Source organism: Cydia strobilella, chromosome 2 (assembly GCF_947568885.1).
Source record: "Cydia strobilella chromosome 2, ilCydStro3.1, whole genome shotgun sequence".
NCBI classification, from domain to species: Eukaryota; Metazoa; Arthropoda; class Insecta; order Lepidoptera; family Tortricidae; genus Cydia; species Cydia strobilella.
This window is the reverse complement of record NC_086042.1, coordinates 18,799,470-18,825,053: the sequence shown is the minus strand read 5'-3', so window position 1 is coordinate 18,825,053 and position 25,584 is coordinate 18,799,470. Positions and strand designations below refer to the sequence as shown.

General features: G+C 36.1%; 1 protein-coding gene across 1 annotated transcript in view; it reads right to left on the bottom strand.

Annotated features, from left to right (window-relative positions):
- The window catches only part of LOC134752834 (doublesex- and mab-3-related transcription factor A2), a 34,646-nt gene extending 27,823 nt beyond the window's left edge, over window positions 1-6,823 (bottom strand). The window contains exons 1-3 of the mRNA XM_063688597.1: window positions 6,505-6,823; window positions 3,200-3,367; window positions 2,158-2,272 (exon numbers count right to left, since the gene is read on the bottom strand). Coding sequence (XP_063544667.1) covers window positions 2,158-2,272; window positions 3,200-3,367; window positions 6,505-6,609 — 388 coding nt within the window. The 5' untranslated portion in view covers window positions 6,610-6,823. The remainder of the gene's footprint in view (window positions 1-2,157; window positions 2,273-3,199; window positions 3,368-6,504) is intronic.
- Window positions 6,824-25,584: the final 18,761 nt, after the last annotated feature.

Sequence of the window (25,584 nt, the reverse complement as noted above, 5' to 3'; positions counted from 1 at the left end):
AAATTCTAATTGTTAAATGTCAATTTAAGATCCATATTAAAATTATATAATTCCGATTACATTAGGCATTAGGCATATATACATGCATCAAAAAAGTTCTCTGTCACTAAAACTTATAACTAAAATATTTGCAGTTCCCATACATGTTGTAGTCCGTCTGAAACGGCCCTAACTGTGCGTAGTATTTGTAATAATAACGTGTGGCATTGTCATCATTAATGTCATGTCTATGAAACTATGCCGTTAGTTATGACACTCCTTCATTTCGTCTATTCAAGTCGGTGCAAACTTACATTAGTTAGACCATAGAGAAATAAGTAAACTTAGAGTGCTCACTCTATGTTATACATAGATAAAAACCAATTTAAGTATAATAAGTTTTAAGCACGCTTTGCGAAATATTATTTGTAATAAAATTTAAACATAATAAAGATCAAGTCTTGAGCATAATAAACATTAAGTTTTTAAGCTACTTTTAAAGTGATTAATAGTACGTTTTATCACACCTCCCATACAACTTATTAATTATTAAGAAAGGAAAGGGTATGGATCGAGTGAGCTCTCTAAGCTTACATATTTCTCTATGCTTAGACGGCCTCTAAGTAAGTGTATTTGTTTGACAACTTTCAACAAAGAAGTCTCAAAATACGGAAATAGCTACTTGCTCCTTTAACAAATCTATGATTTTTATGGGCTAAATCATATCCTATTTTTATAAAGCAATGTCGACTCTTTGTCTGTCCGTACCGCGCGCAACAATATCGAGTCGTACACTTTCCTGTGCCTCGCGTTGCACTTTTTACTGCTCTTTCATTGCTTTCCGAGGTTTCACCCGTTTCTCCGAGTGGCAACACTTCGCGGCGTCTTAATTGGCGCGATATTTACCCTCTAATTGAGGGTGTAAGCGATTTTTGCTTATTGCTTGTTAAATACAATTTGAAGAATGCGTTTGTGTACTGCGACAGAGGGGGTAAAATACTTCATCCGCTATATAGTTACTCGTAAAACATGCGGAAATCAAGCGCTTTTACTAGTTTACTGCAAATAATTACAATTGAAAATCTCCTCTGTAAAAATCTGCTCTAACTTTTACCAAGAAATAATTACTTTAGTTACTATACTAGTTATTTATGTATGATATTTTACATAATTATAATTTTACATAATTACAAAAGTGTATGTATTTTATTTATTAACTAAACCTCCTTGAAATTTCACTTAGCATTTAAACTAGCTCACACGTGTGTAATTAGTTATAGGTTTCTGGATATTCTGCATCTGGTGCCAAAGTTATCTCCCAAAGGAACAGTATGTTCTAAGACATTTCCAAGACTACCTACATTAGGCAACGTAAGAAGTAAAGTTAGCGCTTGCCGGGGGCGGCGGAAGCGGGCCCATCAACGAGCGGAAGATTGTGGGTGTCAGCCGTCGGTGTCAGCAGTATGTTGATATGTTCGTTTTTAGATATGTAGGAAATGTAAGAGATCTAGATTTAGGTACGTTCTAGTATGTAAGATTATACTATAAATGTAGTCATCTGTGTGTTTGAATGTTATAATAAATAAACTTAACATATTTTTCAGATGAAGAGATTAATGCGCGAAATTTCATAATTTATAAATTGCGCTTAAGGTAAATTGTTAGGGAATAATGGACAAGAAACCAATTATAGGCAATACGAGTAATAAGTTTAAAAAATCGTGTAATAAATACATGCAACATTTTAGCACAGATATCATCATATCATCGAGCGGCTAAGTTAGAAGTTTTAAGGGGATGTCTGCAGCAGAGCTAACCAACTGTTGCGGCATTGCTGCAGCGGCGTTGACGCGGGCGATGTCACACTCAATTTCCTTCATAAAATAAGTGACGGATGGAGCGTTCTAATCGCAGCATAAAAATAAGATTTTTGGGTCAATCCAAAATTGTAATTAATCAGCGAAGTAAGACTCACGTTTACTAGTAGATGTAGATATCAATGCAATTTGAACCAGACATACCAGTGTATCATTGAATACGACGAAACACCGCTTTTTAAATTCCTTAGCTTTGCTGTCGATAATTGGGTAAAATAGTCAAATTCTCAAACTGTCTATTGACCATTAAATGGTTACGGCAAAAATCAGAACTAACAAAATGTGATGAGTATGCATTTACCAGGCGAATCATCGGGCATATCGTAGTGGTGCGGCGCAGGCGGCTGTCCTGTGTACAGAAGGTTCAACTCCCGCGCCTCGTTCTCTTCCTGTGCTTGCTGCCGTCGCAACGCGACCTAGGGTTCAATATTAATACTATTAAAGTAAACTGGGTTAAGGGTTGATTATCAAGATATTTTAAAACATAATGTTGTCCCTCGCGAATTTGTTTTGTTACCTTTATTTCTGACGTTTCGACGCAGGATATAGTACAGACAGTGGTCGTGGTCGCAGATAAATGTTCCGCAAGAGATTTGTGCAATTACCCGACGAAAAGTCTATGAAAACGTCGGTAATAAAGGTAACGGAAAAATTATTAAGACGGTCGTTATCATTTTTCACTTACAGAAGATAAAAAATTGCCACAAAACTGTAACAACAATACTTAGGTATTCTTAAGTCATGTTACTTGGAGTAATATCAAAAGAGGTTTTCACTGTGATTACTACAAAAACTTTAAATGACTTTTTAATCGTATTGAACTGTTTTACAACATTCGGGCCAATAGAACGTAGGTAATTTGGAGATAGTTGTAGGCGTAAGTAACATTAACGGTAGGTAACAATGTAACGTTAAATTACACGACCTAAATGAGCACTTGACTGAAACTAAAACTACATAAAATTATAAAGACTTAATGACACTACAAATGCACCTGTTTCTGTCGTCGGTTGAGTGGTGCTGGCAGTAGCGCTTGTAACCCTTCAGCGCCAACACCCCGCCGTAGTTGCGTCGCGCACTGCTGCAGACAAGAGGCTAACCTGGGCCGCCATGACGCTCGGCTATGAGCATGCACTTGGCCCGGCCCGGCGCTTTGTTGCTCTTCAGAGCCGACATCCCGCCATAAGTTGCGCCGTTCACACTGCTGCAGATAAGAGACTCACCTGGGCCGCCATGACGCGCTGCCGCTCGGCTGTGAGCGTGCATTTGGCGCACACACAGTCACGCCACCGGCAGTAGCGCTTGTGTCCCTTCAGCGCGAACACACCGCCGTGGTTGGCAGCTCGCACTGCTGCAGACGAGAGGCTCACCTGGGCCGCCATGACGCGCTGCCGCTCGGCTATGAGCGTGCACTTGGCGCACACGCAGTCCCGCCACCGGCAGTAGCGCTTGTGGCCTTTCAGCGCCGACACCACGCCGTGGTTGCGGCACCGCGCGCATTTCGGCGTCCGCTGTGGACAAGAAAACTGCGTTGCATAAAACACAAGCATGATTATTAAGCTGCGTTCTCAAAGTATAAATCATGGGCTAGTTAACGGTTTAAGGCAACATAAGTTAGATGCTCTTTTACTAAGATTATTATCACGGATTATAAAAGCCTTTTAGGTGATGACGAGTAGATGCCAAAATCTGTCAGTATGAGTGGGTTTGCTGTAGTTATCTATGGAGTGTGCCAGGGTAACAGTCAGATTTAACCATCAGTTTCACTACCACAAACCATGTTAATGAATATATCGTGACCAGATCTTAATATTGATCATTGCATGATGTGGTGATCATTCCATGAAATGATCGGTTGGCCACAGCACGAAAAAGTCAAACCTATCCTAACCATATCATGAATAATTCTAAAATGGCTTTTCATAGAATTTGACTATGATAGCCACGACAAATAAGTACCTACATATAATTTTGTGCCTGTCTGCTCAAAATGCGGAAGGTGTAAATTTTATATTGTCACTAGCATTATATTGTTATATTTATTCATTATAGCTTTCAGCAGGCACATGGCACATTAAGTACTATTGAGGACTAGCCGTGGACATGAAGGCGGTTCGAACTTTATGATCTTGTTATGAAACGGTTATGGATATGATATCTATCAGCAGCCACAATAGTGACAGATTATTTACATAACTGTTTCATAAATATAAATTAAAATTTCGGGTTCCGTGTCAAATTTTTTCGTAGCAGTCTACGAAGTGCTACTCCGTAGCAAGTTAAATACTTATGTAAAGTTACGTAAAATAACTCTTTTATTGCCCGTAGCAAAAAATTGTACGAAATGAAATAAATTTAGATTATTTAGTTTAATACAGGATTGCTGGAGACCTATAAAATAAGCATAACAAATCTATATAAAAAAATACGAACGTACTGTACCTATTCAACTATTCTTTGAAAAAAAAAAACTTTTGTAACTTGTGACTTAGGTACTTAATATTTGCACACACCCTTTTACTTTAATTAATTATTTAAAATAACAATCGCGACACAATCTCATTCACACCATTGCTACAATAGCCCCTATAACCCTGTATCAAGTATCATTAACATTATATTATCGAGTATCATTGAACAAAACAAACTAACACTCTTGACACTTCCGGCAAGAATAACATTGTAATTTGTCGTAATTACAACTGTAATTGATTACAATGTATACAAGTATGGGGTGAAACGGGACACGGGGTGTAATGAAGCGGTATAATAAACTGATGACGGGATAAATAGCGGTTATTGCTACTTATAATGTTGCAAGTGTAGGGTTTCTTTTGTATGTTGTAGTTAATAGAGAAATGTAGAAATTGTTATGGTATGATTATAATCCAAATGTCCTTTACTTCTTTTTTCAAGAAGTGTAATTACGCTATTTTTAATATTTTAAGGGATGGTTTAAATAGTAGATAGTAAGATCAGGAAGCATAACAGGAGGAGACGTGTTGAATAGAAGCGAATAGAGCGAAGCGAAGGACTACAATTCGAAGTGCAGCGAAATATATTTATCAGTGTGTACTAGGCACCCATATTTTGTAGGTATTACATTCTGATTTTTTATATAAATATGCAATACAATGTACTTGTAAATATTGTAAAAATTACATAATTATAAAAAATGTACGTTAACTTCGCATTAACAAAAATTTGTTACTACACTAGAAAGCAATGAAAGTCATTTATTAAAATGACGAGGGCTTCTATTTAATTATAGATAAATGAATGATTTCATTTAATCTATGCTCTTAATAAGAAAAGTCTTATTTAGTACAACACATAATTATAAATCTGCCGCCGGGCGAGTGTGCCGCCGCGACGGGCAGTACTGACTGTAACTGACTGACTGTTTGACTGTATTTAAAATAAATTATTTTACACCATGCATGAAATAAAGCACCAAAAGATCAATAGAGAAACGTAGACAGCAGTTATTTTTAGACACAATTTCTATTTGAAATAAAACCCATATAAAACTAAAAAGAGTAGGTAATTTGATTGTGACGTCACATGCTAGTATTTCATATAAATTCCATAGTAGCAAAATCGTTTTGACAGTTCGAAAAAAGAAACTGATTTGACTAGTAGTCAAATACCCTATACTTGCGCGGCCAAAATCGCAAAATTGCCTAATAAATTTAGAAAAGGGTTCTTATTACAATTACATGTTGTTATATAGTTACCCCTTATTGCATTTATAGTAAGTATAACATATCTTATAAGAATCCTATCTTTGCGTTTTTCATCATAATGCTAACCAATACCGATTAATAGATTATTGATTGTTTTTATGTACCTATGTTAAACTTCTTCATTTGTTCTAGCTAGGTAATAATTATCAGGGTATCTCTTCTCATAGTGAGGTCTAAGATAAGTTGTGGTGTTGTGGTGAACGGACATTCACCGTCAAAAAGGGAAAAATTGTCTGAAAGTATAAGTCAGTGTGCCAATAATATTATCATGATTCTTGAACACAGCATTAATTTTTTTTTTATTTAAAACTCCTATTGTAACAAAAATTATTTTATTTATACAACCTAAACAACTCCGCAAGACGAGACGGCACGTTCCAATAATTACTTTCTAACCTACCTTGTAACACGATATCCTAAGTATAGTCAGTGCCATAATTTTTGGTCTCACGAACAAAACTACTAAAAATTCTACCAAGGGTCAGTAAATATAAGACACGGGTAAAAAATAAAAATAAGACTAAGTTTTTAACACTCAAAAATGGATTATTTTTCATTCCTATTTCCATTTAAAAAGAAGTTCGTGTTTTATGAAGAGGCTTTCGTACTCTGTAACTATGCTACCTGCTATGACTTCATCTACCCACTATTCTATAATATCTATCTATGTATGTAGTCTGTCAAGCCTTTTCCGTCAGATATCGTCCTATAGAAAATTTGCGCGACAGGCGCGTTTTGACATGCTATAAAACAGTTACTACCTGTCAGATTTGCAAGACACAAGTAATTATGTAAAAATGATAAGCCAAAAGGTAAGTAACTAAAAACAATACTCTTAATAGGCCCAATGATGTGAAATGACACAAATATTTTGTAAACAATGTAACTGAAATGTAATTTACCTGATATCTCTCTGAGGCTCTGAGGAAGAAGGGCGGCAAGGCGGCCAGCACAGGGTGCTGCACGAGCTGCGACACGTCCACGCCGTTCGGCAGCGACATCTCCATCACACGACTTTAATACAACACACTCAAAATACTTCCATGCACATCGCTACACTATCAAAAAATCATTAAAAGTCCATTGACGATTGAACACCGAAATTAAAAAGTTCCGAATTCGAAATCCACTCGATTTTTCAAACGTGGAACGCGCAACTGTTAAGGCGCGCTCTCGTCGCGAGTGTTGCCAACACTGTTGCTTCATTTTCGGGGAACAAACTGTCAGTATGGCGCGAGTGAGACGGCGCGAGTGCGAAGCGACACACTGTCTCCAACATAGTGCCGTCCCGCTTCCTCTATAGTGTTAACTGTATATGTTGTATCATCCGGTTATATAAAATGTAGACAGATGAGAGCGTCGGGAGCGCCAATGAGGGGTTAGCGCAACCCCGCCTCTGAGCTGTGATTGGTGTTCACAAATGCTGAAACTTAATTTATAAAGGTGACTTTTTTGAGAACCAGTTTTTGTATTACCGGACAAAGCTCTATTGAATGAAGCACAAAAAAACAATTATGTTTGTTATTCGCGTTGAGGATTCCGCTCCTTTTTAATATTTATTGTTGAGGTTTTTGTTTAATTGTTTAGACAGTGCGCTCTAATGTGCTGAATGGGACATAATGTTGGTGAGATTGAGCGATACTGTTTTGTTGAGTATGCATAACTATCTTCTTGATGCATCTTGACATACGTGTTCTGAGTCCATATTATATTTCTATTTTATAATAAAAAACTGTCAACTCAAATTATACTAGATGTGGGAATCATCATAGACATTAGTGTAGTTAATGACAGTTAACCATTTCTTAGTTATTTATATATGTGGAGGCAAGCGTTCTCTTCACAGTGGAGTTGAATACAATGGACAAACTCATGCCAAATTTCAAGTACCTAGTTCAGATCTACTAAGTTATACGCAATACTAAAATCCATACTTTAATATTATAAATGCGAAAGTCTGTCTGTCTATCTTTCTGTCTGTGTGTTCCCTCTTCACGCTTAAACCGCTGAATCGATTTAGATGAAATTTGGCATAGAGATAGGTTAAGTCCCTGAGAAGGACATAGGGTAGTTTTTATCCCGAAAATCATCCCTTAAGAAAGTAAAAAGCGGGGTGGAATTGAGATAATTAATAAAGTGCCTGCTAATTTGTGTGCATAATATGCTCAAATTGAATAATTGCTATAGGATGAACTTTTATGTTGCTAAGTGGGAACAATGCCTGGATTCATCCCGGTTTTACCTTCATATTAGAGTCAACCCTTTATCAGTTAAATTCTATAAAAATTCAATTTAAAAATATTAATTAAGTAGTAAAAACTTGACCTCTATAGATAACACCTAAAAAAGTTAAGACAAAATAATCTAAATCCACCAGCCTCGTAAGTAACGGTAACGGTTATTTAATACGCGATTCGAAATTCGAACGGCGGAGGTGCCAAATTGAAATATTTCCATTTGCTTGTCGGGAATTCGATTTAAATTACAATGAGAGGAGAAGACGGGGAGAGGGGTGGTATAATTATTAATGTATAAAACGAATTGAATATCTGCGCTTGTAAGCCGATCGTGTACAGGGTGCGTGGAGAATTTGAGAGCTCGAGGATCGAGTGTTTTATAAGCAGATTGATATTATGACTGAGAAATACTCTGTGTTGCAAAAACCTTAGGTAGCGAGACTTAAAAATAATTTATTGCTTAATCATGACGGAACATTCAGAAGTTCAACTTAAGATCCACTTTATAATCACACAGAATTCACAATTCAAAACTCTGTTACTAAAGTGGATCTTAAGTTGAACTGCTGACTGTTCCGTCATGATTAAGCAATAAATTATTTTTGACACATTACACATGAAGTTTGAAGATAACTTGCTAAGCCTAACCTTTACACTATTAGTTATTCTGTGCCTTTACCTTGATAATATATTAAATATATGAAGCAGAAGGCCAATTGAACTTAATTGAAAAGATGGCCTTGACTCGTGTTATGTCAACGGTATGATTGTAAAGTGACGACGTCTTTTTTTAAATATTGTTATTTATTCAAAATATATAACTTACTTACCTATAGTCATAGAACGTGGATGCGGACATTTGACAGATTTAGAACATTACCTGTTTATCAAAGAACAATGAAATGAGGGCTACCGCATTTAATTTAGCAGCTAGTGGCGCTAGTGTAGATGGAGGTCTTACAAATTGTCAAATGCATAGAAGTTTTGGGGGTTTCAGGCTTTTTTATCGCACGTGTGCGATTTTTTAAATTTATTTCATGACCATGTTTTTTTTATATACATACCGTTAATCAACATCATTACCTATTATGTATTACTATAAAACTATGTACCTATTACTAATAAAGCCTTTAAAATTATAAACTGTCCAATCACATCGCCTTGGCAGCGAACTATTCGTCTGGTTAGTTACTAAGTTAGTTAGGTTAGTTATTTATTTAATAACTTAGTTAAGAAATAAAACTATGAAAACGGATTATATCGCGTATATTGAACTTATAATACATCCCGACCACCACCCCATGGTGTGGGGTGTGAGACCTTAGTGTTGGATGATGTTGGACATCCTGAGTATAATATGTTTTGAAAAGATGTGTCCCGCCGAGTTTGTTGCCGGTCCCATATTGGGATAACCTCCTACAATTTAGGAGGGAATTAAATCTTCTCGGGTCCGTGGTGTAGGGTTGGAGCCGGCGTAGTTTTTATTGCGTATATATATATCTTTACTTGAAAAATTGTTGTATTGTATAACTAGCCTAATGAACCGATTTTGCATCTACAACCAGCCTTAAAGTTTATAGTCTATGATGGTTCATTATTTTTTAGTATGTGGGTATTTTTGCACTTTGTAGTTTTTCCTCAGTTACCCGTTGACCACGAACGCTGTAAAGGGTTCGAAACGTCGGGATGTATTATAAATTCAATATATGCGATATAATCCGTTTTCATAGTTTTATTTCATGAGTAATTATCGCGGTAACCGAAGACAATATTAACTTAGTTAAGAATTAGCTTAAAGTTTTTGGTTGGGGACTGAAAATCAGCGGTCTCGCTGAGTCTCATCAATTTTACTGCACAAATATTTGTTATTCTATCTGATTTTTTATTGTACTCGCAATTCATTGTTTTTTTTATGTTGGTAAATAAATAACTTTATTTATTTATTTATAGTTGGCCAAGCAAAACTTGTCAGTAGAAAAGGCGCGAAATTCAAATTTTCTATGGGACGATATCCCTTCGCGCCTACATTTTTTAAATTTGCCGCCTTTTCTACTGACAAAATTTGCTTGACCAAGTATAATTCTTCAGTCATAGTGCCGTGGCTATATGGTGTGGGGCGTGACATTTGTGTAATGTTTTATTGTGTGATGTTAAAAAAAAGTATTTTTTATTATTTCAAATTTCAAAAATATAAATAAATAAATTTAGGACAATTTTACACAGATAGACCTAGTCTCAAAGTAGGCTCAGTAAGGCTTGTGTTGTGGGTACTAAATGACACACGACGACACACGACGAGATATATATATATATATATATATATATATATGTGTCGGAGCGTGACTCCAGAAGGACGTATTGCAGCATTACAGTTCATAGTTTTAGACGCCTGTATAAAATCGATTAGCAATGTTTGTTTGGGTATTACTTAGTTGTAACTCACTTGTAACTAATTCATTAAGTTGTGTTAAGAGTAACGCCATCTATTGGCGTATTGCTGAACTAAGACGACATGTAGAAAGCTTTGGAACGTCAAGTGGTTTAGCTTGGGTGAAGTTCGGTACGAGGTGGCGGTTTTGTCGTTATGTTGGTACTGGTCAAGCAGGTTAGCCAACATTGACTTGGAGATGCGAGCAGCTATAAGGCGCTTATAGGCGCTGCCGCGGGCATTCCTGATCGGACCGTGCTAGAGATCGGACGTTAGCCAACCTCGTGCCTAATTCGCCACGTTCCTGAAGGATTATTCTGAAAGCTTGTAGAATCTAACGCTCTAACTATTTAGCTAAGTGTTTTATTCCAAGTGTTATTGTGATTTCTTATGTGTCATTGGAATCTTACCTTTGTGAAATAAAGAAAAGATGTGTCCCGCCGAGTTTGTTGCCAGTCCTATATTGGGATACCCTTCTCGGGTCAGATGTGTAGGGTTGGCGCCGGCGTAGCTTTACTTGAATAAATATTTGAACGGTTTCATGTGATCCTTATATTTGAGTCCAATCCAATTACATCCCAAAAGTGTTTAGTTATTTTCATCATTTAGTACTAGAATATAGTAGGCACTAGTATGGTTAAATCTATAAAATAAAGCCGATGCCACGATGTGCTGTAAAAATAATATAAGTACCTATAATTGTCAGGGATATGTTTCTACTGCAAAGCACTCAATATTGGTGTGAACCCCCTCTACCCTCAGGTGGCGGGTCGGCGGGGGGCGAGGCGCAAATGAGAATTCCGCAGTGGAACGATCAATTCGTGAAATATCCACATTTCGCAAACGTCTCAACTTGGCACTAGGGAGGGGACAACGGTTCGTGTCTACAATGGAATATCTTTTTATGATTGTTATCTCCCACATTTTTTTATACTTACCACGTCGGTGGCAAACAAGCTTACCAACCGCCTGATGGTAAGCGGTCACCGTAGCCTATGGATGTCTGCAACTCCAGCTGAAGATACTACGTTATTATTTCTTCGGTGTGAAAACGTAACAAGCCTGATGTATTAGTTTCAGCTCATTATACTCAGTTAACAAACACAAATAATACATTGACAGATATCATTCGCTGTTTGTTGCAATAAGTAATGATCTGCAATAAGCAGCAATGATAGAAAAGGATCAAATAATTTTCTATTAAATAGGTAAGGGTTAATAGGCTTGAAACGGCGTGAAGGTGTTTTTGTAAGATACGGATGAAGGGACGCTTATTAAGTTACCTAATCTGACAGCAACAACTGCAAATAAACGATTCGTAAAATGTTTCATTTCGTTAAAAAAATCCATGAAAGTGAACCTACATTATTTTAAAAGGTCATCTTACAATACAGTTTGTCAAAGGACTGTCTCATTTCAAACATAATGGACAGAGAGAATCATACTATCTTTATCTTACACTATTACTAGCCCCCACCGGAAAAGGATGAGTTTATAGTTTTTTTGTTCTTATTTACTGACAATTTGGTTTGACCAACTATACTTAAGTTGTTGTGAAATAAAACTATGAAAACGGATTATATCGTGTATATTGAATTTATAGTTTCATAGTTTTATAGTTGGTATTTCATAGTTTTATTTCATGAGTTTTGCAACCACTGCAACTTGCAAACTTGGATGTTGCCTTATAAAATAATATACTGTACATAATTTTTGCCTATGTGACTATATCACCATACGATTAAATAAATAAATTTCATGAGTAACTATCGCGGTAACCGAAGACAATATTAAGTTGTTGTGGTTATTTAAGAGATTTAGCGACGAAAATGCACTATATATTACCTACCTCAACGGAAACTAATTGGCAATACACGCCTGTTTATGTAATATTTAGGTATTAAGTTTTAAAACACCAAAAAAGCTAGGAAATTGTACATTCTACCAAGTACAAACAGAAAAGTTTTCTATCGATATCGACATTGCCCCAGATTCGCCGTGCCTCCCAAGCGTGGGAGCGGGCGAATATCTTCACAAGCGTTAAAATGAAATGTTCGCAATTTGAATATCGCTCCCTCCACCCTCCTCACTCCTTGGGAGCTCGGAACTTAGAGGGTAAACGTTTTATTATTGTTCAACTTAACTGGTAAATCATATTTTTCTGACAGTTTGCAGTTTAATTGGTGATAGATAGTATTCATTTTGGTAAGAAGTGGCTTTGAGTTAGGTTGTTAGGGTCCCTACCGTTGAATAATTATTTTACCTACTTTATAAATATATATATATTGTGTGCGTATAGTAACAAATTACAGTCATATTTGGATGTTTGTCTTTAATTTTAAAGCGTATCCTCGTATTTAAATTTCACGGTGCTACGAACGATTTTTCCTATTTTATGTAAAGCAGAAGAAATCTGCTACGGCGTAGTGTTACAAGTTAATATGTTTAGTGTTTACATTAGGCAGGATCTTGAAATGTTTAAAAGTTAAACAACTACCTACACTCAACAATAAACAAATCTTAAGTCCACCTGGCTGCCACCAACATTAAAGAGGGAAACGAAAATTACAATATAAATTAGGTAGGTATATCCCTACACTATGACTATGGTTAATATGTCACAAGAACCTAGCTGCCGCTATACAAATCACATACAAATACAATCAAAGCTATGTTCTCATCTTAAAACAACATGCTGAAATAACATGGCTCTTGGCATGATCATTCAAGTAATATATACATATCTAGTTATACACTAGAATCTACCAGCTTTATTTTCTTTGTAATTCATTTTTTAACAACGTAAACTAATACTAGACATAGACATATGTAACTTAAATGTTCATGCCAAGAATCATATTATTTCAGAATGTCATCTTAAAAATTACAGCGTAAAAGTAGGTATAAGGGTGGCTTTTGGCGCGGAGTCTTGTGATTCTTAACCCTTAAATGCATAGTGATGTATGTATGTACACAACAAAAAACATATAATTTTATGCATAATTAGGTAAACTCTATTTGGTCCTGTATAATTATTTTGATCGTAAATTAATACACTTTCCTTCGTTTTATTGAAATTTGCGCAGTATTTAAGTTTAAAAAAATTACATTTCTTTTAACACGAAATGGCGGAAAATTGGGAAAATTTAATGATTTTTAATATGTAATTTAGGCGGTTTTTTCGGGGTTTGTAATTATTTATATTTAAAATCTTTATTATAGGTATATTACAAATAGTATAAATTTCTAATGGTAGTAAGATTTTTTATATCTTTTACCAATAATTGTATAAATTTACATAAATTATTATTTACCCTATGTAAATTCTAATACTGGTTAAGCAGTGAAAATCGATGTTTTAATTTATATTTTTATTTTTCCTAGAATCAGTAAACAATTATGTAAGACATATATTAATTTCAGGCAAAAAGAAAAAATCATGCATTTAAGGGTTAAGCATTAGAGTTAGTTCAGTCAAAAAAACACAACAATTAGACCAAGATCCGAATAAGTAAGTACGTAGAATGTAGACACTACTCGTAGTGCCGCAAAACACCAGCGCATCGTATCTCGGTACCTACTACATAGGTTACCGACCGGATATTGAGTTTATGTTCATGCTCACTCAAGGGCTGGCCCTAGCACAAATAGGCTATAGGCGATCGTTTGACTAGAAAATCTGTATAACTTTGACTTATTTGCAATTAAATACTTATAGTGATTTAGGCTAGCGATAATTAGGTTACTTTGAGTAGCTTAAGCTAGTTATAGGCTTAGTAAATAGATTAGAGTCAGCGCAGTCGTCTCGAGTCGTAGAATGTATATATTGGTTTCCAAGTTTCCATACATTTCACGGATCTTCTCTTTCCGCAGTTTCCGTACAGACTCTAACAGTAGTTGGCTTTTAGCTGTAGGTACGTACGGGGTTATAAGAACTCTAGATAAAGGTAATCTTAAGGTAAAAATGTTCACCTAAAATAATCTAAAAATCATAATTGTATTATCTAATATGATGTCTAAAATAAAATATGGTTTTAAAATAATATCACTCTTATTGTCCACATACACACTTCAGATGTGAGATTAACTTTTGGCCTTCCTTGAGTTTGTGGCAGCCCTTTACAACACACAATGTCACACACACAACCTTCCCTATCAGCCCGTTATTATCGTGTCAGTGGCTATACAATATAATATATCTATGTTAAAGGTTGCATGTCTGAGCGAGTCTGAGCAGATGGGAAGTTGCTGCGTCTTTGAAATTGAGATTAAATACACTACACCTTCCTGGATGCGAAGTTTACTTGTGTGGGTAAGAAGTTATAGATAGTAGAGCTAATAAGGTAAACTTCCCAGCTTGGGCTGGTGGAGTGAAAACAGTTCACCTCATCAACTATATCTTTTTGTGTTGTTTGTTGTTCTTATTCTTACAGTAGCAGATGAAACAATGCACCAAAATTGCGTATCGTAAAAATAATCGTATTGCAGGGCAGCTTGTGGCGAGCTGTTGGGGGAGTAACGACCCCACGGACCCGAGTGCTCCTGAGAGTCGGTCAGGGTCTCCATCTCCGGCGTGACTTCGTCGGTCGAAGTGAAGGGGAACCGCAGGACTCTCATCCTACCTAAGTAATTTCTAAATCAAAATATAGTTATTATCTTATTTTAGGAATATTTAAACCATAATGTAGGTTGGTACCAACTATCAGTACTATAATTGTAGATAGATAGAGTGATATTGACTGAGTTTGTTTATTTCGGGATTCATTGAAACAAAACAAAGTTTCAGCCCTTCCCTCTGAAATAATTGTTTCATTCGCCCCGCCCTCGCATTTGCTACAGTATCCGCCAATCCCGTCGCTCGCTACTGTTGCACGCGTCCCCATTGGTCGACGGCACCAAGCTCTCGCTAAGATAGACTAACGAATTGAGGCTTTAATGTTAGGCCAATGAAGTGGATGCCTACTGAAACGGAACAATATTATGATAGCTACCGACAGCAGACGTATTTCAAGCATATATTAATAAAGAAGGACAGAAGAATAACTGTCAAATTGAAGACATTTAACTTGGAACAACATGAATAGCGTTTGAACTTTTAGACACATTTCTTAAAAACGTTTTTAAACACTCATAAACCACATTATGTTATTGTTTAAATTTAGTTTCCTAATATGTAGTCAAGTTGACTTCCCTAGTTTTATTCGTACTTCTTCTTCTCAGTCGGATACTTTTTCATAGATTTAGTCTGTGAATGAAATAAAAAATATCTGCTTTCACTAAAACGTAAAGTCAGAATTTATTTGATGTAGTATATTCTTAGAATAGTCAGAATTAACTTATTACCATCAAGAAGGCATATCCAATGCGCGAGCATATCAGACTCTTGAAAACAATATGTTGCTAAAGGCCGACAAACTTAAAGTGCCAGTTTGGCACCTTTATTTCCCATAGAGCTCTCGTTCCCGTTAGTATTTTTTTCTAACACAGAATACCTACCTATTGAATGTGCTAAGCAAAGTAAATGACATATATAATACATCAGTCCGCCGAGTGCATGCGTTCTATGGCGGCATTAGTTTGATTTGTGCGCGTCTTTGGCACCGCACCGGCCAGCGGGCAGTATCCGTCAAAGAGCCGATGCTGCGAAATACACAGCGAAGGGTGGATACTGGATACGCTTATTCATTATAAATTTACTGACAGTTGAAATTAACTTTGAATTTGTATTCCGGTATGTTCATGACAAACTGAGATTGTAAGCATTATGACATCTATTTTGTACATGGCGTTGTCACCGGTAAATGTGTAAGTTTGAAAGAAAGTTAAAGTGGAAAATAAAATCAAAAGTTTAGAAGCATTGTTACATAGAGTACATTTTTATCTGAAACTACTAACACTACCAACTGCCAGATATATCTAAATCTAATAGATATTTAATTAGACTGTAACATTGAACAAATAATACAATTAAGGTCCAGAATGTACGTACCTACTATGAGCAAATAGAGCTTTGTTTTGAAACGAAAATAAAAATTAATGTGAAATTGGCAAAAAAACCTTTTTATCTCGGTATGTCCTCCCTACTGTTTCCTCTGACCCCCGCTGTCGTGGTGTATCGCATATTTCACTTTTTACCGACTACGCCGCAGTTTTTGTGGACTATCGTTATTCACTCGACGAATCCTCTCACGATGGAGTTCCAATTTTGGCGTTTGGCGGCGCGGCGTGATTTTCGGAAAGCTTTGAGTTGGTACTTTTCTGCATACTCTAATAGGCTAGTTTTTAGTAGAAAAGTTACAACCATAGAGTATGTGGGGAAAGAGAAGTCATAGAATATAGAATGTATTGGTTGCCTTATATTCCACTACTCTTTTTCTTTCGGTACATAATACCTACTCTAGCTAATAAAATAAATGATCAAGAACTCAATATTGAAATAAACTGGTAAAAAACTGACAGACAATACAAAAACTGCCAGTCTTAAACCCCCAAAACAGCAACCACAAAATCCTTCTAACCCCACATATGACACAAGAAAAGTATCGTTTACATTCGCAAAAAAGTCTTCCCACGGCCAGCCACAGCACACTTGCGATGTTGATCAGAGATAACAAACTGTAACAAACCACCTGCGCAACAATGGAGGCTGGGCGGATCGATCACGCGATAAACCTAACTTTACTACCAAAGAGTAAAGGGAGGATGTGATGGTACTGCTCTATAGAGCAGATAACAGTGAAGCCACTTGGCGGAAAAACGTTTGTAAACATTACACAAAACTGCGTCACAAGAGTTAATATAAAAGTTTATAGTTTATAAATATTTTCTATTCATATTTTATTTTAATGTAGTTTTTAATTTTAGTTTGTAATGTTTATTTTAAGGCCTTTTATTGTTTGTTGTTTATACTACTTGTTCTTAGGTAAATAAAATGCTAATACCGTAAGTACATATAAAAGTCACGTGGTAAATGTAATTAAAGAGGTTAAACCTTTACCTGCATAAAGGAAAGACGTTGCATGGTATGCAATAAGATTCGTCGCAAAATTAGAATGAGGAGTAAAATAAAAGCTACAGAATCAAATAAAGGTCAAAAATGCAGGTTCATGAACATGATATGGAATGTAAACTGCAAGAGAATATTCATAATTAGGTACAACTCTGCTATTTTTTTAATTCAGCGCTTTAATAAAGTGCAGAAGTTTATCAACACTAGGCTATGTTAGCGTAGGTTATTATACAGTAGGGTGCGCGTGGTATGTTTTAAGGTATTTTTTGCCTTTGAGCCAATATCTGTCCCACGCGAAAACGCCCAAAGGCATGTGCTCGGTTGTGCGTCTCTTTGAATAGTGTCGCTTACAAAGGTTTGTTATCTTTCTCATCGAAGAGGAATGGGTTGGATAAACATTAAGCTGATGATGATTTAGTACCCACAGTACAAGAAGAAATGCACAGGTACTCGACAGACTTATATTTATAAATCCCACCCCTTAAAACACAGATGGGTAGATTTAGCTAATTAATTGCCTAGTTAATTATTAAGGTACATAGGTATTAATTTGTGATTAGTATTTCATCTAGATTAATAGTGCAATAAGTTATTAAAAATTGAACTTATCAAATATATTTCCACTGTAACATTATACAACATAAATACAGTAATTTCAGTCAGTAAAGTTTAGAATTAATAATCAGATTAAAATTATGCTATATTTACAATATTTACCTATTACGTTTCTTTTTTTTTTTTTTTTTACTTTATTTAGAACACAAACAGTCACATATACAAATGGGTTTGAAGTACAAATGTACTTAACATACTTAAGAAAACAGACCTGGAGGTTCATTAGTAAGTACATAATGTTAACATACACACTAAACAGCAAAGATAAAAAGGAGATAAAAAAAAAACATGAGCCTACGGTTGTCCTACCGGAAAGCCGGAAAGTTACATTTATACATTTACTTATTTATATTTATACTTGACATATTAAAACAACTTATGTCTAAGTTTCATTCTAAGACTAGACAGGGAAGTGTGAAAAGGATCAATGTCATGTAGGTGCTTATTATAATAATTTGGGACTCATCTGAAAAATGTGTGCCGAGCGTAATTCTTGCGGGCAAAGCTGATATGAAATAGAGGTCTAGAACGTAGGGGTTGGTGCGGACAACTGAAAGTGACTAATTCTAAGAGATTCGGACATTTTATCACACCTTTAAGAATTTTAAACAAGAACATTACATCTAAGTAGTGTCTTCGGTTATAGAGGGAAGGAACATAAAAATGCTTCGCTGCTGACGAAGTGCGTTCGAAGTAATTACCCGTCCTGTAACAAAGTGATTTTAAAAAAATATTTTGGATCCTTTCCAGGCGATCAATATGGACTTGGTACTGAGGTGTCCAAACAACACAACCAAATTCTAGTATACTCCTAACAAAGGAATAGAAAAGTAGTTTATAGGTATTGGGGCGCCTGAAGGGCTGTCCAATTCTGAGAATCATCCCCAACTTCTTATAAGCTCGCTTACATATATTATCAATATGTAGACTAAAATTCAATTGCGAGTCTAAGGTAACACCTAAGTCCCTAATGGAATATACCCGGGCTATATTTCTTCCAGCTAAAGTGTAATTGAAAATTAACGGGTCATTTCTACGATTAAAACTGATTATGAAACATTTATCAGTATTTAAGAAAAGCTGATTATCTGAACAGTAGAGTAAAAAGTTATCTAAGTCATGCTGTAATGCACGGCAATCTGCTTCCGAGGACACAGCTTTGTAAATCTTTGTGTCATCTGCATAGACGAGGTGCTCAGAGTTCCGAAAACAGGATGCCATGTCATTGACATATAAGATAAACAATAAGGGACCAAGGTGCGATCCTTGGGGTACTCCGGAAGGTATAGGAAGAAAGCATGAAGTATAACCCTTCAAGGCAACCGCCTGACTGCGATTGGACAGGTAAGACTTTATCCATCTAAGGAGGTCGCCGTGTATACCGAGCTCAAAAAGTTTCTTGATTAAGTTATTGTGATTAATTTTATCAAAACATTTCGAAAAGTCAGTATACACGACGTCCACCTGACAGCCAGAAGATATCCTATTGATAATGAAATCGGTAAACGTCAGGAGATTTGTATCAACGCTACGACCCTGACAAAATCCGTGTTGGCTAGGCGCAATGTGTTGAGAGAAAGCAGAAGTAATTTTGTTGTAAACGATTTTTTCAAAGATTTTAGCAAATATGTTTAATTTACTAATGGGCCTGTAATTAGTAACCAGGTGCGCATCGCCACTTTTGTAAATTGGTGTTATCAAGGCTTTTTTCCAAGAGGAGGGAAAGTGACCATGAGCTAAGGACTTAATAAAAATTTGAGTTAAAGGCATTGCCAATTCACGGGCGCACATTTTGATAAAAAGGGGGTGAATCAAATCAGCACCACTGCCCTTTTTAATATCTACTCTTTCTAAAAACTTGAAGACGCAATCCTCGGAAATATCAACGGTATTAAGATCAATCAGGGAATCATTAGCTACATGCAAGTAATCGGGTAAGACAGAAGAATCAGTAACAAACACAGAGTTAAAATATCTATTAAAAAAATTACTAATTGTGTTACCATCTTTAGAAATTTCACCAAGGTAAGACATTTGGTCCGGAACACAATTACTAGGGAATTTTGACTTCATAAATGACCAAAAATAAGTAGGATCACTATGTATTCTGTCTTCAGCCAATGAAATAAAATTATTATAGCATTCGGTGGCTAATTTGTGCTCCCTTTTTCTCAATAATGTAAATTCCGCCCTGTCAAGAGGATTACCGTATATTTTCCACCTTTTATGAGGCGATAGTTTTTGTTTGCGAACTTTTATTAGTGCACGAGAAAACCAAGGAGGATATCCAGTGTTACTGTTAACGCTTTTATGTGGAATATGACTGGCAATAAGTGTTCTAAGAACCGAATAAAAATAAGTAACTGAATCCTCAACATTCATGTTATTCAGACACGACCAACCGGTCTCAGATAATTCCTTGCGGATAAGGTCATAGCTGCCGCGGTGAAAAATCGGTCTAGTACATTGATTAGGCAACAAACGCGGTAAATAACTCATTAAGTTTAGGGCCCTTAAGTTTCTTGCCCTTAGTGGCTAGAAGTCGATTATTTGGTTCTACACATCATGGTAATCACCGTTACTTATTGTAGTCAACAGCTTATTCCGTAAATCCGTACTCAAAAAATTGATTTCACTTACTCTCTTTTCCCCATAAAATCGTTAACCTCTAATTACTAAAATCGGTTTATAGTAACCACGCCCCTAAATACTTACAAAAGAACCTCACCAATATTTAATACAACTCTCATTGTTAACCACTTAATATCTAACATTTTAATTTGAGCTTTAATCCATTGATATAAGAAAATTTAAAATATACTTTACATTTAATTGACTAACTCTATATCAAGTCGAGTACGTATTATTATAATTCTAATAAAATAAAGGATATAATAAAACAATTACTCGAGTCCCATACAAAGCACTTAGTTCCATTTGGAGTCAATATATGTCGTGTGGCGGCATTGTAGTGTTCAATTCGTGCAGGCTTTGTTCAAAGTGTTCAACAGACTGAACAAAAGGTTCATTGTTTCTTGAAACATGGCGCAACCGGGACTTGCCAACTTCACTAAATTAATAACGGGGAGCGACAAAATATCTCAATAATATCCTACTCCTAGCTAAATATATAACAGCAAAGAAACTGGGCATTACAATGTTTAAAAGGCATTATTTTTATTTATTTATTTATTATTAACAATATATTTACCCGGCATTACAGACAAGCCAATACACCGAGAAATTAAACATTGCAGATTACACAGTATACAAACACATGAACTATATATAAGAGACAATTAATGTAAGTGACATTAAACATAAGTGCTGGACAGCCTGTCATCCATCAACTCGCAGAACTTTAAACATTCACGGCACACAGTCGCCCATCTCCAAGCAAACAAGTCACATTCAGGTGCCGATGTCAGGAGCGCATTGAGCAGCGTCAGCGCACGATAGAGCGGCGAATTCCTATGCGACACCGTGTGCGCCGCCGGCACTGCCAGCAGTGGACGCGCTCGCGGTCTCAAAGGGATTTTTGGCAAGTCCGCGACATACAGCCGTAAAACTCGAGCCACAAGCTCCGGGCAGCCGGACTCACCACGCAGTATGCGACAAGCGGTGGTCAGCAGTTTATTGTTGCGCCTTACCTCTAGGGAATTATATCCGAGGCATCCGAGTAAATATTTCGTTGGATACATAAATGGATAATAACCAAATCTTTTTTTAAATAGGAATCTTAGGAATGCCTTTTGGATCTTCTCTAGAAGTAAGGCGTAAGTGGACTCGTACGGTATTTTGATATCGAGTTAGTCTTGAGCATTCGATGTTGGTACCTACATAGGCTGTCTAAGTTTTTATAGGTAACTATGTACTGTACTGATCATAGTAATTGAACATAAATAAAGAGTACGTAAGTACTTGGGTACGTAATAATATGTTACTCTTCGAAGCCCTGCCTATCTGACACGCTCTCACGGCTCTACAAATAACATCGTGTCAGATATTTTTGCGGCCTTCGTTGTGTAACATATTATTGCAGGTAACTTTCTATCCTACTTAGGTGATACATGTGTATAAAAATGTTTGAAAATGGCCTTATAGCGTCAAATTACCTCAAACATTTATACAGAAATGTCAAATTCACTAGCTTTGGGTTAGAACAATTCTACTTTCCAATATAGAGGCACCGTGTGCCGCTGTGAAGGTAAGTATACACTATACATATATTTTGTGAAATTTCTATATGATCTGAAATAACAATTTTCGGCAACAAAACGCACTTTTACTTTTTGTCATAAACAACCCTATAATTTTGTAAACATACTAGATAAATACATACAAAACTTTCGCTAAGATAGCAATCTACAAATGGCTACCTGTATAGGTATATTTTGTTTCGTGGCTATTTGTAAGTTTGAAGTAAGTTTTTACTGAAGTAATCGCATTGTATTTAAAATGCTATTAAAACTAAAAGCCTCCTCCACATGACAACGGGTTGATTTTTTAACAATGATATTGTCATCCAATACTTCGGAGCTCAGCTGGGCAACCGCAATATAAGTTTAATTGTTAGTACAAAAAAATCAAAACCACTCAATGAAAATTTCTACATAATAGCAGGTAAAACTCACTGAGCACCAAACAAATTTAACAAGACCTCTACAGGTCCTTCCATTTTTAACAAAGTACCAATCCTTTATTTGGAAAGGCGGATGAAAAGACCAAGTTATACTAGACGCTTTGTCATTCGAAACCATTCAAGGAATATCAATTACATATTGTTCAAAAATAATTGCGGAATCGACCGAATAAAAACGTTTTATTATCCTTTGTGCTGTGAAATAAAATATATTTTCAATAAATCCTTCCGAAAGCTCGTATCTGCTTTAGGCCTACAGTTACAGAAGCGACCTTATTTCAATCGTCTACAATGAAAAGCTCCTTAAAACGCCATGTACAAAATATAATGACCTTCACAGTGTTATCGCCGTACTTGAATAACAAGAGCCAATAATACTTACTATAATAGTCTTACAGCAGTATGATTTAAAGCAACTTTTAGATTGAACTGTTTTTTTTTTGTGGGAGACAGATCGATATTCAAAAAGGTTTGTTTGTTATTTATAATAGCTTTTTAGCTATCGTAGTCAACGGATTATGACTATAGCTAATTGGGAGATTATTCAAGTAAAATAGGGTTGGTTAGGCTATCCTTTGTGTTGATGATAGCTTTTAGGCTGTTTAGAAAGAGTTGGCTTCGCCAGTACTGTCTGGACTGCAGGGTGGTACATTTACATATGTATTTCACAGCGAAATTGCAAACAGTGCAATCAAAACCGCAATGTCATACGGTTCCTGAACACATCTTAGAGAGCTTATAAATTATGATTGTGTGAACATAAAATCACTCGTGTGATCATATACATATTATGAAACGAACGAATTGAGTAATCCATTGACTTCCGGTTCGAACGCCATCTTGATAGTAGCCTCGTGATTAATTCCTTTGTTTTTTGCTCATTAATATTGTTTAATGTGTAATATCGATAGCTTTATTATACAGTAATCTAATGTGGTAGTGTGCAGTGAATGGAGAATTAATCTCAAAGCGTGTTTAACCACCATTTTGGAGTCAACGGCCGGTAGTCCACGTGCTTCTCGTAAAATCCAGCTAGTTTTACGAGACAACTACAACAACCACCAAACAACGTCGTGCGTCGTGCTCTAAGAGCATTTGGTATTTCTACCTCTAACCGTGTCTGGCTAGAGCCCTAGAGGCCCATAATTTTATTGTTTACCGTACACTGGCTATGGCCGATGGCCTATATGTTTTAATCAAGAAATATTAATTCGATCCCACGTGCATCCCACTTCGACGTTGGCGAAATCATTGACAGTATCGATGGAGCCAAACTACCTGAAAAATTGATTGAATCCATTACCCGTATTTTAATGCCTCTCATTCAGTCACAGAATAAAGTACTATGAGTAGCTGCGTTGGACAAGAGAAAACAGAATCTTGAAGCGCATGAAATAAAAACAGACGTCGCTAACAAAAAAAAACTGTGGTTACGATTCGCAATCAATTGTATAGTCATAACCTGCCCTTCCATCCCACACATTAGGTATAATATTATAATTGTAATCTGTTAAACTGCATATGTAGGCTGTGGCCCGTGTCAATGAATTACACATACATAGGTACAGTCAGCGGCAGAAGTTGCTAAGCAGGCGAGGTGTTCAAAACGATCTTGACGCGACTTTAGTGTTAAGAGAATAAGAGCGTGTCAAGGTCATTTTGAACACCTCGCCCGCTTAGCAACTTCTGCTGCTGACTGTACCTACATAGTTATTGCATAGGTAATTATGTACAGTCGCCATCAGATATATCGGAGAGGCCAAGGTGCTCACAAATATCTGAACACGCCTCTATTGTCAAGGCGCTAGGTGCGTGTTCAGATATTTTTGAGCACCTCGGCCGCTCCGATATATCTGATGGCGACTGTACACTAAACATATTCACACTCTTTCACCAGTCGTGTAAAAAACTGTTTAGTAGTTTGTCTATGACTAGGTTATGTAATTTAGAAAATTAAATGTTAATATGTATGTTTTCCCCTCACTAGCTCGGAAAGCCGTCTTTTATCCTTTAAAACAAGCGGGGAAAAACGCATTTTATCCACTAGTGGGGAAAGTAATTTGACCTTGGATGGAGCGTGTTTAAGTAGCTTGACAGATAACAAAACGTAAAACTCTCATAATAATGGTTCGTTCGATATTAATTATCATTAAATAAATGGTTTGAGAATCTAATAAAAACTACCAGATTTAGCCTTATTTAATGATTTTAAGTCATAAACCTTAAAATTCCATAATAAACGTTTGTTTTTTAATAATTATGTTAAATATAATTCTGAACGCACAAGTTAAGTCGATGCAATTTCAAAACGCATCATTGACATTTCATACGTCAGAAATGTCAACATTGTCAACGAAAATTTTACTTAATAACTTCTCACGTAAAAGTACAGAATTTCCAGAGTTTTTTGTTATAATATCGTAAAAAAATGAGTGATTCCAGTTGATGAAGATGATCTAACGCCTGTGGATGTTCCACTTTCCTCGCTATAGTGAGGGGAAAAGTTTTGTGTTACACACGGGTGCAAATGTATTCTACTTCTCGTGTGTTAAAACACTCGCTACGCTCAGGATTCTATTTTAGAACCACTCGCTTCGCTCGTGGTTCAACTATAGAATCCTTTCCCTTGCTCGTGTTTCAATTCCACACTCGCGGGTAAAATACAACTTTGCACCCTTGTATAACAAATAACTATAGAAGCGCTTTGATAAGTTTTTATTTATTTTATACACCTTATTATGTTATTATATGTAACGTAGGGAGGGACTGTGGACCCGAGATGCGAGCTTCAAAGTAAACCAGAATTAAATAATGATATTAAGTAACTTAAGTTTTCTCCTCGACCTCAATTCCACTAATTCTTGACACATTATCACACATTGAAAAAAAAATCTTCTAACGCTATTGTGCAAAATGGTAGTTCGGATCATTAGAGATTACACGCGCGGACGAACAGACGGACAGGCTTAACAATGTTATTGTTGCAATTTGCAAAAAATATACTAACAGAATTTGATTTGTGCTACTTTATAAATTCCATCTGTAAGTAAA